The sequence below is a fragment of the Taudactylus pleione genome, unplaced genomic scaffold (assembly GCF_031769625.1).
Source record: "Taudactylus pleione unplaced genomic scaffold, aTauple2 ptg000241l, whole genome shotgun sequence".
Taxonomy (NCBI): Eukaryota; Metazoa; Chordata; class Amphibia; order Anura; family Myobatrachidae; genus Taudactylus; species Taudactylus pleione.
Window position 1 is genome coordinate 352530 of NW_028284643.1, and position 14929 is coordinate 367458.

At 46.4% G+C, this 14929-nt stretch overlaps 1 protein-coding gene across 5 annotated transcripts in view; it reads right to left on the reverse strand.

Annotated features, from left to right (window-relative positions):
- FCHSD2 (FCH and double SH3 domains 2) overlaps positions 1–14929 on the reverse strand; it is a 176533-nt gene that overhangs the window by 76723 nt on the left and 84881 nt on the right. For all 5 annotated transcript variants that reach the window (XM_088479552.1, XM_088479549.1, XM_088479550.1 and 2 more), the window contains exons 4-8: positions 10931–11007; positions 7240–7384; positions 5543–5676; positions 1513–1567; positions 576–704 (exon numbers count right to left, since the gene is read on the reverse strand). In XM_088479552.1, coding sequence (XP_088335678.1) covers positions 576–704; positions 1513–1567; positions 5543–5676; positions 7240–7384; positions 10931–11007 — 540 coding nt within the window. The remainder of the gene's footprint in view (positions 1–575; positions 705–1512; positions 1568–5542; positions 5677–7239; positions 7385–10930; positions 11008–14929) is intronic.

Here is a 14929-nt window from a genome sequence, read left to right on the forward strand (position 1 = left end):
CCAGCGAGGAAAGGACTAGTCACAAATATATGTGATCACACATTAACCATGAAACCAGAGGGAAATTACTTCAGGTTCAAAGAAAACAACGGGGGAAACTAAATCAGAGACCGGGAGTAAAAGGAAATGACACCTTGTGAGCATCTTGTGTCCATGTTCTATATAGCGTCAGGAACCATAACACCTAGTGGGAACATTTATAAGGAATTCTAAAGTAACCAATCAGATTCTAGCTATTCTTTATCCAGAAGAGTCTATAATAGCTAGCATCTGATTGGCTGCTCTGGTCTTGTTCCCTTTACAAGGTATGATAAATCTCCCCCTTGTATGAAGCCCAATAGTAGTAATTCCCATTAATACAGTCATAGCCCACATATTGCAGTAACACCAGTGAAATACCACCAACGATATGGCCATTGGCACTCGCACTGCTCCTGCGGCCATGTCCTGCTTCTCCCAACTTGTATCACTGTGGCCCCAAGGGGACACAGAAGGGCTGGTGGTTGGGCACCAGTGTCCTGGAATAACTGCAGGAGGAGAGTAAGAGATGATACATCGCACAAATCTGGACTCACCTTCATAGTGTTGGCCAGGTCCGTCTGGTAATAGCGGTCTTGATGGGCATTAGCGGCTGCGAGGGTGAGGAGATAGTCGTTCCGCGCATGAGTAGCTTTGGCGTTACACTCTTGTCTCCGTGCTTTTAACTGCAGAATAGCAGAAGAAGGTTGATGGAATTACAGCATAAAACTGTGCCGCTGTAATGTCACTAAGAGACCAGTAATGAGCACAACTGACACATTCGTATTCGTCCAATTGATTCACTATTTCCCAGTTATGTTATATCACTAAACCAGTACAGCTAATTACAGAGCAGGTCTAGGTCAATGCCAGGAGAACAGTTTATTTCTGTAACAACCACCAATACACATAATGAATTGCACCTGGTCACACCCGGATCATCTAGAATCTATTTTGAAATTGACATCTGGACTTTTAGTGGTCGTTGCGGTCTGGAATGGCCACATACAGGTTACACTTTTTATAATGTCACTGGGGTTCCTTTACTTCTTTATAAACTACAAAACTAGGATGGAGCAGCTCAGCGGCCATTTTATTGTGGGGCAGTTGGGGAATGTGAGCAGGGGACAGGGAAATATACGCCTACCTAACACTGATGGACCGCCTCACACAACGAATACCGCAGACCAGTCTGATTAGAGGTTGTCCAGCTTAGTACATCCCTCCTAGTTAGTCAGTGGTCACTCTGTGTAGCAGTGTGTCAGGTCCACATCCCGTATGGTTAGCTAGTAAGTCCATGCAGAGCTGCTAAGTTTTCGTGCATGACAGCAAAGCTTCAGGTCCCGAGATTTCCGTTGGGGACCTATCAGCCAGGAATGAGACGTGTGCTCAGTGTGTCTCTCCAAGCTGAACTAACCAGTGACGGGGTCACCAACCACTGTAAGCCGCCACTGTAAGCAGGTTATAGGTTTGTCACCTTGCACAGACACCTACCTTCACATTGGCCTTCTGTAAACTTATCCTCGATTGGAACAAGCTAAGTTTGGATCTGTGGCAGATAAACAGAACACACACATTACTGGTGATTTATAACAGCACATGGAGGGGATGTTACACAACAGGCAAGCACACATTTGAAGGACCAGGACTCATGCAACAGATTAAAAGTCATATGGACTCCGCCAGGTTCTAGAACAGCAAAGCAGGACGCCTGGAGAACAACCATTTGACAGAGTATATTACTATGCACGTTACTCAGGATTAGTACTAATGACCTGGTCATGGACAGAGTATGTTACTATGCACATTACCCAGGATTAGTACTAATGACCTGGCCGTGGACAGAATATGTTACTATACACGTTACCCAGGATTAGTACTAATCACCTGGCCATGGACAGAGTGTGTTACTATGCACGTTACCCAGGATCAGTACTAATGACTTGGCCATGGACAGAGTGTGTTACTATGCACGTGACCCGGGATTAGTACTAATGACCTGGCCATGGACAGAGTGTGTTACTATGCACGTGACCCAGGATTAGTACTAATCACCTGGCAATGGACAGAGTATGTTACTATGCACGTTACCCAGGATCAGTACTAATGACCTGGCCATGGACAGAGTGTGTTACTATGCACGTTACCCAGGATTAGTACTAATGACCTGGCCGTGGACAGAGTATGTTACTATACACGTTACCCAGGATTAGTACTAATGACCTGGCCGTGGACAGAGTGTGTTACTATGCACGTTACCCAGGATTAGTACTAATGACCTGGCCGTGGACAGTGTGTTACTATGCACGTTACCCAGGATTAGTACTAATGACCTGGCTGTGGACAGAGTGTGCTACTATGCACGTTACCCAGGATTAGTACTAATGACCTGGCCATGGACAGAGTATGTTACTATGCACGTTACCCAGCATTAGTACTAATGACCTGGTCGTGGACAGAGTATGTTACTATGCACGTTACCCAGCATTAGTACTAATGACCTAGCTGTGGACAGAGTATGTTACTATGCACATTACCCAGGATTAGTACTAATGACCTGGCTGTGGACAGAGTATGTTACTATGCACATTACCCAGGATTAGTACTAATGACCTAGCTGTGGACAGAGTATGTTACTACGCAGGTTACCCAGGATTAGTACTAATGACCTGGCCATGGACAGAGTGTGTTACTATGCACGTTACCCAGGATTAGTACTAATCACCTGGCCGTGGACAGAGTATGTTACTATGCACGTGACCCAGCATTAGTACTAATGACCTGGCCGTGGACAGAGTATGTTACTACGCACGTGACCCAGGATTAGTACTAATGACCTGGCCGTGGACAGAGTATGTTACTACGCACGTGACCCAGGATTAGTACTAATGACCTGGCCGTGGACAGAGTATGTTACTATGCACGTTACCCAACATTAGTATTAATGACCTGGCCGTGGACAGAGTATGTTACTATGCACATTACCCAGGATTAGTACTAATGACCTGGCCGTGGACAGAGTATGTTACTACGCAGGTTACCCAGGATTAGTACTAATGACCTGGCCGTGGACAGAGTATGTTACTATGCACGTGACCCAGGATTAGTACTAATGACCTGGTCGTGGACAGAGTGTGTTACTATGCACGTTACCCAGGATTAGTACTAATGACCTGGCCATGGACAGAGTGTGTTACTATGCACGTTACCCAGGATTAGTACTAATGACCTGGCCATGGAGAGAGTATGTTACCCAGGCTTAGTACTAATGACCTGGTCATGGACAGAGTAGGTTACCCAGGTTTAGTACTAATGACCTGGCCATAGACAGAGTGTGTTACTCAGGATTAGTACTAATCACCTGGCCATGGACAGTGTGTGTTACTCAGGATTATTACTATAGATCTGGCATAACCATGAACAGTGGGCAAGGCAGACTCAGAGGCAATGAAGAGCTATAACATCATGCCAAGCACTGTACCTAGATCACCTCATATAGTAAATAAACACATTTTATATATATTTCTGTGACAAGAACATATGCCACTAAATAAGGGCTGTATAATTCACTGCTCCACTTCCAATTAGGGCTTTTTTCTCTTTCTAGAAATCAATCCCCCTCCTCCCCCCCCCTCAGTTCGCTGTTCCGCATACTGACCCAGAGCAGAGCGAATCCACTGTAGGGCTCTGCCAGCACAAGCGCAGATCCCAGATAATCTCTGGGGGTCTCTCATAGGACAGACTAATCCCTAATGGGTGGAATGAGAGCGTTACATCTGTGCTGTAGCCGGTGTGACCAGCCGCATTATGCCTGCGATTTATTTACAGACTTGCAGTAAACAGGGGCGTCTAGTCAGGCTGAACGGTGTATTAGGAGAAAGATGGACAATCCATTAAACTGTGCATCCATGCGTCATGATAAACCTCCATATAACCAGAACAGAGGACGATTTATTTGTTGTGTCATATCCCATACAGCTCTCTCGCCTCCATGTTCCTCTATAATGTGCTACAATCATCCACACGCCATAATATTTGCATAAAGCCCCACCCGTATCAGTACAAGCTCCACCCATATCAGTACAAGCCCCACCCATATCAGTACAAGCCCCACCCCTTCTGAGGTATACATAATAGAGGAAGCTACCAATATCACACAGTAAGGAAGATCAGTCACAATATCTACATGCACCCTGACAGCAAACAGCTGTCCAGCATCAGCACCTCTCTGTCAGTACAGCTATTACCATCCGAACAACTGAAAATGCAAAAAAATATATATATATATATTCTATCGTGGGAGGGAGATTATAGAACTTTACATTTTTAGAATTTCTTTGAATGGTTCTGCAGCGTCTCTAAAGAAAGAAACCAAAACACGATGCAAGATATTCCCGTCTGCGGACACAAGCGCTTATCATTATTTCTGAAAGTTATTATATAGTGATCCCCTTACTACTAATTCACAGTCTGTTTGTAAACTCTTCCCCAGCAACTCCGCACGTGTCCTTCTTGTCTATGGAAGGAGAAATCGATATCACTCAGGATCTGAGAGAAGAGAAGGCACCGCCCCGTTGGGCTCTGTGGTGCGCGGGTACAGGAAATTAGACTATTGGTCGAAGTGCTCCTGAGATACGGCGTCAATAGCGATCCCAGCCACAATCTGCGACATTCTGTAACCATACCCTGCACGTACAGAGACCAGTCCCCCAGTCATGTCCCTGCCGCAGACGAGCCCAGGACCCATCCACACAGGTCCAACGGCGGAGGCAAAGAAACTCTCATTATTCTCTGCAACCCCCCCCCCCCAGTGTGAGCCGCTGCACCCCCCCCCAGTGTGAGCCGCTGCAACCCCCCCAGTGTGAGCCGCTGCAACCCCCCCCCAGTGTGAGCCGCTGCAACCCCCCCCCAGTGTGAGCCGCTGCAACCCCCCCTCAGTGTGAGCCGCTGCACCCCCCCCAGTGTGAGCCGCTGCACCCCACCAGTGTGAGCCGCAGCGCCCCCCCCCCCAGTGTGAGCCGCAGCGCCCCCCCCCCAGTGTGAGCCGCAGCACCCCTCCCCCCAGTGTAGGCCGCAGCAACCCCTCCCCCCCCAGTGTGAGCCGCAGCAACCCCTCCACAGTGTGAGCCGCAGCACCCCTCCCCCCAGTGTGAGCCGCAGCACCCCTCCCCCCAGTGTGAGCCGCAGCACCCCTCCCCCCAGTGTGAGCCGCAGCAACCCCTCCCCAGTGTGAGCCGCAGCAACCCCTCCCCCAGTGTTAGCCGCAGCACCCCTCCCCCCAGTGTGAGCCACAGCAACCCCTCCCCCCAGTGTGAGCCGCAGCAACCCCTCCCCCCAGTGTGAGCCGCAGCAACCCCTCCCCCCAGTGTGAGCGCAGCACCCCTCCCCCCAGTGTGAGCAGCAGCAGCAGCACTCCCCCCCCTCCCCCCAGTGAGAGCCGCAGTTCCCTTCCTTCCGCTCTGCAATGAATGAATTATTGTGAGCCCGCCATATCTCCAGCTAATATTAAACACAGGGAACTTACTTGGCATCGATGTCGGCTTTTTCTCGCATTGCCTGAGCCATCTGCTCAGCCTCAAAGTACTTCTTTTTGGCCTTCGCTAAATCCTTCACTGTCTCCTGCAGCTCTGTCTGGATCTTTGTCAGCTGGTCTACACACTGCAAAACAAAAGCGGAACGTGTATTGTGATAGCATCTGACCGCACAGGACACGATCGGCGCCCAGTTCTCATGGTCGGAGACCTCTACGTGGAGTCTTATGCTTAGAGGTTGCTGTGAAGTGTTTTTCGGGACTTGAAGCTTTTCCGTCTGTGCCCAGATATAAGGGGAAGGTGCGGAATCTGCTTTTTACACAGGTGAATCTTTGCTATAGAATTAGATCTGATTATAAGAGGAACATTGGCTGTTACTGTATCTCTTGCTGAAAGATCTTGGATGAATGGCTGCAGCTGGCATACAAGGCTACTGATCAATTAAGCTGAACATATGCACTATATACTGTATGTGTTTTGTGACTTTTTGCACTGCTGCTGGAGCCTGGCCTATGGCAAATGCCCTTTCTGCCCAGTCATAATAATATCTCCACATTCATTATCTTCTATGGAATATAATCTATCCTGAAGGTTTATGTTCTTCTATAGGCACCAGAGAGCTATATACGGAAATCACAAGAGCTGGTGGACCTGGCAGCATTAGAACAATATAAACTGAAAGTCACCGTTATAAAAGTAACCTCTGGTGTATAGAGGTGTATTTGTGGTCACTTCAGCAACAATCGCAGGATAATCCGTTATGTACTGTACCTCTCACCCCAAGTGACGCCAGCTGGCAACTAAGGAGATTCAGTGTTCTCCCCAAGTTTTATCCGGGCACATCGCCAAGCCGGAACAGCCTACCGCCTGGCACTTCCCCCCGCCCCAATGCACCACATTCCCGGTCACACTCAATGTGTCCTAGTTGCCACAGACACGGATGCGACGCCCAGCTGCACAGACGTCACGTTCTTCACATTGGAGGCTCCGTGTCCGCCGGCAATAAGGACATGTTAGTGAAGGTTCCAGGTGACGGGACATGGCGCGTTGGGAGGTGCTGGGCAGGGGACGCGGCATTGGGGCAGGGGACGCATTGGGGCAGGGGGAGGTGCCGGGCAGGGTACGCGGCATTGGGAGGTGCCGGACAGGGGACACGGCATTGTATCAGGGGAGATGCCAAGCAGGGATGTGGCATTGGGGCAGGGCAGGGGGGTAGTTGTCCATCACAGTGCAGGGGCGGTGTCAGGCTGGAGGGCAGAGATCCCTCCTCCTATATAAAAGTTCAGACGGGAACATTCACCTGAACTGATTAAAGAGCCTGCAAGTGGGGACAGTATCTGGGCCTCTAAGAAATTATTTAAATCATTATAAGGTCAGGATTTAAAACATTTTATTATTGCGAAGGCCCCCACACGGCTACTTCTTCATGCCACCCGGCTGGAAAAAGTTTCTGGGGAGAACACTGAGATTTATCAAACCATCTAAAAAGAAAAACTGGAGATGTTACCCATAGCAACCACTGAGATTTTAGCTATCGTTTTCTAGAATGCACAAGATGAATGATACCTATAATCTGATTGGTTGCTACGGCAACAGTCACACTTTTCCTTTTCAGGAAGTTTGATAAGTCTCCCCCCTATGTACCAACACTCGCTGCACTGGTCACTTGCGGGCACACCGGGAAGCGCACCTTTTTCAGCTGCTGTTCCTTGTATAACTTCACGGTCCTGGCCGGTTCATAGATCAGGTTCTTGTAGTTCTCGCAGATGTTAATACGAGACTGCGCCACCTGCATGGTCCCTTCCAGGAAGGACTTCCACACGGCGTATATGTTCCTAGGAGAAGAGACGGCAGAGAGTAAAACACATAGGACTGTACTGTATGTATCATTCTGCTGCTGGGGGGGGGGGGGGGCAGTCACGCATTCCTTCCCCGTTCCCTGGAGACCCTAACAGAGATAGAGTCAGGAGCGCAGCCAGGGGTATCTTTCCTGAAATGTAAGTCCACTACTGTCAATAGATATAGATTTAAGCCTGTGTGCTACCAAGCTATAGGAAAGAAGTGTGATCTTGCTATTGTCATGGTGTTTACCCAACTCATCGCCTTGGTGTAAGCGGGCATGCTTTAATACTGTTCAAAGAGTTACAGTTTCTCTACCAACTGTCTGTAATACCCCTTTCAGACATACCGAGTTACCTGCCGACACTTCAATCGACCAGGGAATTTCCAGAGGACTTAAGTCCCGGGAAATTACCCTGCTCATGTTATGAATGGTGCTACCCGGGAATTTACTACTCCCGAGCTGCACCAAGCAGCTTTTACATTGTGTTGGCAGCGCAGAGCGCCCTATAGGACGCTCAGCGCTGCCGCTCACCACCCCCCGCGCCGGTGGCTGTGTCATTGTAGATCGAGTCAGCGACACAGAACCCCCAGCCGGACGCCGGGGACACCCACCTGCGCTGGAGACCGCCGACTGTTCTCAGCCATAGCGGGCCACCCGCACTCCCGCTGGACCACCAGGGCAATAAAACAAATAATTTAATAATAAAATAAATAAAAACTGCTGCATTTTGATTGGCTGGCTGCCTGCTGCACTTCGATGACATCTTCAGCGGTAGCCGGAGAGGGGATAGGCCAGGAGGGGCAAGTAATATGAAAAAAAACGGCTTGTGTGTGAAAGGGGTCTACCTGGGAATTTCCTGCAGTGTGAAAGAGGGGTCTCGAGCAAATACCCAGGATTTTGCACAGGAGAATTCCCGGGTCTGAGCAGGAAATTTCCCGGGTCGTATGTCTGAAAGGGGTATTAGGGGAAAGAGGAAAAGGACATAAAAACAAAGTATCATTGGCCTGTGTGGGTAGCTTGCAGTCTCCTAGGTAACAAAGGTTCTGCGCATGTTGAAATCGGGATTAAGCAGAGAAGCAGTAGTAAGAGACCGGACATAAATCACCAAAGACATCAAGATGGCTGTAGTTGAACTAGTTTTATCTCTAACTGCAATTATCCTTTAATCATTCCCAATGTTGATGCATTATGTAAGTATTTTCCAGCTCATCTCAGGTTTTTTTTTTCTTTAAACTTCTAGTCTACTACTTCCCCCTATTCCAAAACTTTCCCACCAGCAATTGTCACATTACTGTGTCTGCCATGAGCTATCTTACAGAACCCACAGGTGATCACACTGGATGATAAATGACCTGAAAATATACAGTCCTCCCTTTTCCTCCAATGCCGGATGAGCTGTTTATTCAGAAAACCATTCTGAAGTTGCTCACTGTTTGCTGCCATATTTTACAATGAGAGTTACTACAGCATAGAAAGTCAAATCTCTTTCTGCCGGCAGCCAATGAGTGGCGAGAAGTGATCAGCCTACAATAACCGCCATTTATAAGTGCACTGTGACCGCTCTCGGCTATCGGAATCTCTCCCTATGGGTTGGTACAATTGTAACGAGCGCTTGATGTGTGGTACATAAGAGAACGGGCATTTTAAATATGTAAAAAGACACAAGCAGTACAGAGCTTTAACCATTCACTTCAATTGAACATGTACTGCACATAAAAGCTCCATTAAAATGATTGGGCCATTGTAATGAATGGGAAAGTACTGGCAACAGTTAAATACATTTTAAAAATCAATATCCTCACACTGAAGATACCTTTAGTTCTGACAAGATACATCAGAGATAATTCCAAATTCTTGATTCTTAGTTGTTGGTGGGATGAGATACCAGTAACAGACTGAGGAAACCCCCTAGTAAAGGACCACTCCCCTGAGAGCCTTTTCCCCCCTCCCACACACAGGGGAATATTTCCTACAGTGAGAGTTTTTAGAAGTGGAGATGTTGCCCATAGCAACCAATCAGATTCTACTTAACATTTATCTAGCACCTTCTAGAAGATGATAGCTAGAATGTGACTGGTTGCTATGGGCAACATCTCCAGTCCAAAAAACCTCTCACTTTAGTAAATATACCCCACAGTCTTCGTTTTAGGCCCAGTTAACAACTACACGTTAATTAGTGGCTCTTTTACTTCAACTCAACATGAATATTAGGTATAGTGGCCCGTTAGGAGACATCTCTTGTGTATATAAAGGTAAACTTATTGACAGTTAAACATATATTTGGTCATATCACAAATATTGAACGGCATTTTTTTAGCCGGTCGCTAACATGCCAAATAGGGGAGCTGGAACGCTTATATCAGTGCCCTCTGGGTTTGTACAGTTATTCTGCATATGTTCTGCCAAAATAAATAGAAAAATGTTAGTGTACGTTTGGTAATGTATCTATTTACTTTATGCAGCTCAATGTAAGTGACAAAATAAAAACAATATGGAAATTAAAATAAAATCAGTGTACAGTGTAGGGAGATTGCAAGAAAAGTACTGTGGTGAGTGTGTAGCTTTAAACTTACAAGAGCAGACAATTGCAGCAGCGCCACCATCAGTCAGAACTAGGAAGCACAGGGAGGATTGTTATTACTGTAACGCTTTGCACCTGTTACTTTTACTATCGGTACAGGACGCGTTTTACTGCAGTCTTCCATCTACAGATTACGCATCAAAGGGCTGCGCTAGCCGTGCAATACACCACACAAATGTTATAATAAAAAGGGGGAGACACATTTCGGCAATATAAATGCTACAAAGTTCTTCGTCACACATTAAACACTTATTAAATTTGCAAAAGTTCTTTTTTTAACCTTATATTAGAGGTTTTAAATTCACCCCATTGTGTCTGAAGGGAGATTACCAAGGAACAGAAAATGCATTGCACATGTACAGTAACTGTACGTAATATGTAACAGGCAGATAAAAGAGTACAAAGCAAGTTAAATAAATAAATAAAAAAGATAAGATAAATAGAATTATTAAACCACGTACTTAGAACCGGAAAAGTGTCATAAACCATAATCCTGAACCTTCAGAGAAGTAGGATTATGGGTTCTCTCTTTACCTGCGTGTTCCGGGCGCGAATAAAACCGCGTTGGACTTCTAAACACACTAGCGTTCTCAGTTATGTTTAAAAAAATCAAAAACATCAAAAAGTATCAGTAAAAAAAAAAACAAAAAAGCAAAAAAAGACAAAGTTTGTGCAGCAATACATAAAAAATCAAAATAAAAAATCAAAACATGCTTCTGTATACACCTGGGCGCCAGAGAGTTCCCTGTCCCTAAGACCCTAATAGTCGCCCGAACCATCAGCCCCTCCGCTCTGTGTGGCCTCCGACCCCCCCAGGCAGCCCTGCTCAGCTTCCTCCGATGCTGGAGAACATTCAGGGTGCACACCGGGGGGGGGTTCTGGTATACACACAACACATTATTACATGCGACCGACACAAACCACTTCTCAGCAGGAAACAAGAGTCGTAAGTATTACCTGTACTCGCTCCTCTCCTCCGCTTTCACTACAGGCCACTCTTTCTTCAGGTAATGGCTGGCTAATTTCTGTATTGTCTGGGGAAAGACAAACACAACGTTTAGAATACAGAAGTGCATTCCCCCAAATATCTGCGCTAACGCCTTAAGGGGGTCATGGACATCAAATTGATTTGTGGCACGCAAGACTTCATAGATACAGTTATCTATTGTTCTGCCAATAAAATGTGTCCTGTGCATTTTGTGCTCCTATATGTGCTGAAGCAGCGGTGGTTATCTCTGTAGCTCTCCCCCCACCCCGAGGTCTCACTTATCATTGTGCTGCAAAAAATAGTCACCGGGCTTATCACCAGGCACTGAGCCTGCAAGCGTCAGATCAGCATAGACATGGCTCAAGGGTAAAACAATGCCTGTATAGAGCAGCGTGGCGGGACAGCGGCTAGTGTCGCACTGCGCCGGGTTCAGCGATCCAAATCCTGTGCAGGGCCTAATCTGTGTAGAGTTTGTATGTTCTCATCTATTTGGGTGCCTCAGGTTACTCAAAACACACACAGTTAGGCTAATGGGATGCTGACTAATAACGGACCCTAGTGTTTGTGAGCGCTTGTGTGTTTAAGGAATTAAGGGGTCTATTTACTAAGCAGTGTTAGGAGAAGTGAAAAGTGATAAGGTGCCAGCCAATCAGCTCCCAACTGTCATTTTTTTCAAACACAGCCTGTGAGATGACAGTTGGGACCTGATTGGCTGGTACCTTATCACTCTTCACTTCTCCTAACACTGCTTAGTAAATAGACCCTTTAGACTGTAAGCGCCAATGGTGCAGAGACCGATGTGGATGACAAAATATTCGCTGTACATCTTTGCATAATTGGTGGCACTTTAATAATTATGATAATAATACTACGCACTAACAACCTTAAATCACAGTATCACTGTGCACGCCTTGTCCCTTGATGGGATCAGATGCAAATAAAGTTTCTGAAGTCGGCTATTTTCAAGCCAGGGAAATGTCCTTGAAGTAGTTAAGGTTACACTACAGACCGACTCTGCACAAATTGCTGTAAAATTAGCCAAAATATAAATACCACTGGAAATAAAGGATCCCAGTGCCTTCTGCACTGGTAGAACTGGCTGATCTAGTGACACATTCTTAAGGAGTTGGTGTTTAGAAACGGGTTGTTACAGTGAGAACGGCTCCAGTTATCGTCATGGGGGTCACATTACTTCTTGTGCTTAAGGACTTATCAAGGTTTTTATTAGTACTTTAAAGAAAAAGAAAAAATCCATAAGCAAACATGAACCCTAGATAGGACTGCTGAATATCAGGTCTATATATAAGAATAGGCAGTCAGGTGCTGGTATGGGGTGATCCTCACACATGGGTGTGTTCTCCAGTCAGTGACAGGCAGACATTCCACGCCAAAACACCTTCAACATGAGCCAAGTGACCGGCGTTCCTGTGTAACCACAGGTGACAAGTGGCCGCTTTACAGAATGTTCAATAAGTGTTCCTAGGGGGTCTATTTATCAAGTAGTGAAAAGTGTGGAGAAGAGAACCGGTGGAGAAGTTGCCCGTAGCAACCGATCAGCTTTGAAGTAGCATTTATCAAGTACAGTCTATAAAATAATAGGTAGGAGCTGATTGGTCGCTATGGGCAACTATTCTACTGGTCCACAGCTCCACACTTTTTACTGCTTGATTAATAGATCCCTGGGTGAGCTAAACCGTATCCAGGCCACTTCAAGACAACAGGCCCGCCACATCTAACCAGCGTCCATTTGTCTGTGTCCTACTTATTTCCATGAAAATGAGATACAAACTCTTTAGGAACCTTGCGCATAATGACGTGTGTTACCCCTCACATATGATGAATACGAAGGAAAATTTACAGGAGTGAAATTGATGTATGCACGAGGAAATATAGACAAAAAATATATAGAATAAAATCATCATCTTGTGTCATCTACCTTATGGTTAAAATACTGGACTTGTCAATGCTGTGTCATCATATTAAGCGACCACAATCGTGAATAACGGAGCCCAATGTTCCTTATTAAAGTTGCGTTTACCATATAAAAAGTGATCAAGATTTTCGGTCACTACCTTTAAACGGCTGCAGAAGAGGGGCCTGAGCGGGAAAGCCGCTAATTTGTGGTAATAGGGCTTTCCCAATGTCTCACTCCGGAACACAGATAACCTTCAATGGCGCAGAGCGACCGCTAGGTCTACATACAGTGCTCCATTCATACGGCAGCAGGCACAATGCAGATATATCATCACGCCAATCATTGTTATTAATATCTACTCGCATGAAATATACAAAGGAAAATAAAGCTTTATAGGTTGGGGAATGTAGAAGTTGTGCTTATTTGGGTTATACAGTAGAAGCTCAGCGTGGAGTGGCAGAGAGTGCACTATGCTAAATAAACGTGCCAGGAAAATCCCACCCACGACCGCCCCTTCGTTTAATAGAAACGTTGCAATTTATATCCTGGAATATTGCTGGGTTTAGCCTCCTCTGTGGGTTTAAATGAATCATGATGATGAGAGGACAAGGGAACGGTCTGTATATAAGGGCTCAGCGTGCACCAGAAAACGCATCGCCATTAGTAGGTAATAACAACTATAATGGAGAGGGGCCGAGCTGTGCGCAGGATCTAATGGGATGGAAAGCTCTGCCGTACAGCCTGAAAGCTCAGCCGAGTCAGCGGTCCAGCACAGGCAAGGCCTAGACACAGCGTAGTGTTCATTCTACCACCCTGCACCTGTCCCAACACGTGTAGTTCCTCTTTCCTGCCTGGGGTGTCATTCTGCGCTCTGGTGCTTCTAGCACACTCAACCTATGCAACAATATGCAGACCAGCCGTGTGCTAGAAGCACCAGAGCAGATTGTTACATCCCAGGCAGGACAGAGGAACAAGTGCAGGGTGCTAGAATGAACACTACACTGTTAAGTATTTCTGCAACTTACTAAAGGCCGGGAGCAGTAGATACCATAGAATATCGCCAATGCTCAGCTACGTAACACAAAATAGCGCAGCCATTGTAGCCTATGTCATCGCATTTTTATTCCCGGATAGGGATCTTTCCGGTAGCCTACACAAGCACATGCCTGTCCCAATGGCGATACATGCGCCATTGGGCGAGCGGAGTCCAAACCCGGCAGTAGAGTGATAGATTACGCCATCATAATTACTCTTCGCCGCAATGGGGCTCTCACCGGTATCACTGTGCCGGCCAAAGCCGGATGGCTAAATAGCAGCAGAAAGTAATTCCTAGGAGCTGTGATAATGAAGGATCATTCTCGGGGCCACCGATGATAAATCGGCCCCTTCAATCTCTCATGACGCAGCTGCCACCGAGTGCTGTTCTCAGACTCCGTATAGGAAGCGCAATCACCTGCTCATCTATGGTGATGCGCTAATCTAGATAGATATTGTGAACGACAGACTATTGCGAATATTACATACATTTTATATCACAAAACCATAACTCCCCCCCCCCCCCACACAAACAAAATTCCCCCTTATTCATAGCGAACTGCATCTATATTATAACCTTGGAGATCGCTATAGATTGCCAGTTGCACGGATCAATCACGTTAAGGACATACACACGCATGATCTGAAGTGGGAGATCAGTGTCACAGGAGTAGTTATCCCCAGCCTACCTCTATAATGACAGCAGATAATCCTCCTACATAGGGGTCCAGACTGACCCCTAATGCAGTAATTACAGCAAGCTGATGGCGACCTCATTCCCCAACACAGTGACGAAGGGTCTGTACCGGATACATTGTGGGACTGAACGTAATTAGCCAATATGAGCAGTACGGTGTAATGGAAACCCCCCCACCCCCAATAATACAATATACTCAGCAAGTTACTCTAATCTAGCGGCCAAATGCCTCTATTACAACGAAGGCACAAAGACACAAGCCCGAGAAGACCACCCAAAAATGATAGACAATGGAAGAATCTAGGTTCAGTAAAAAGGCCT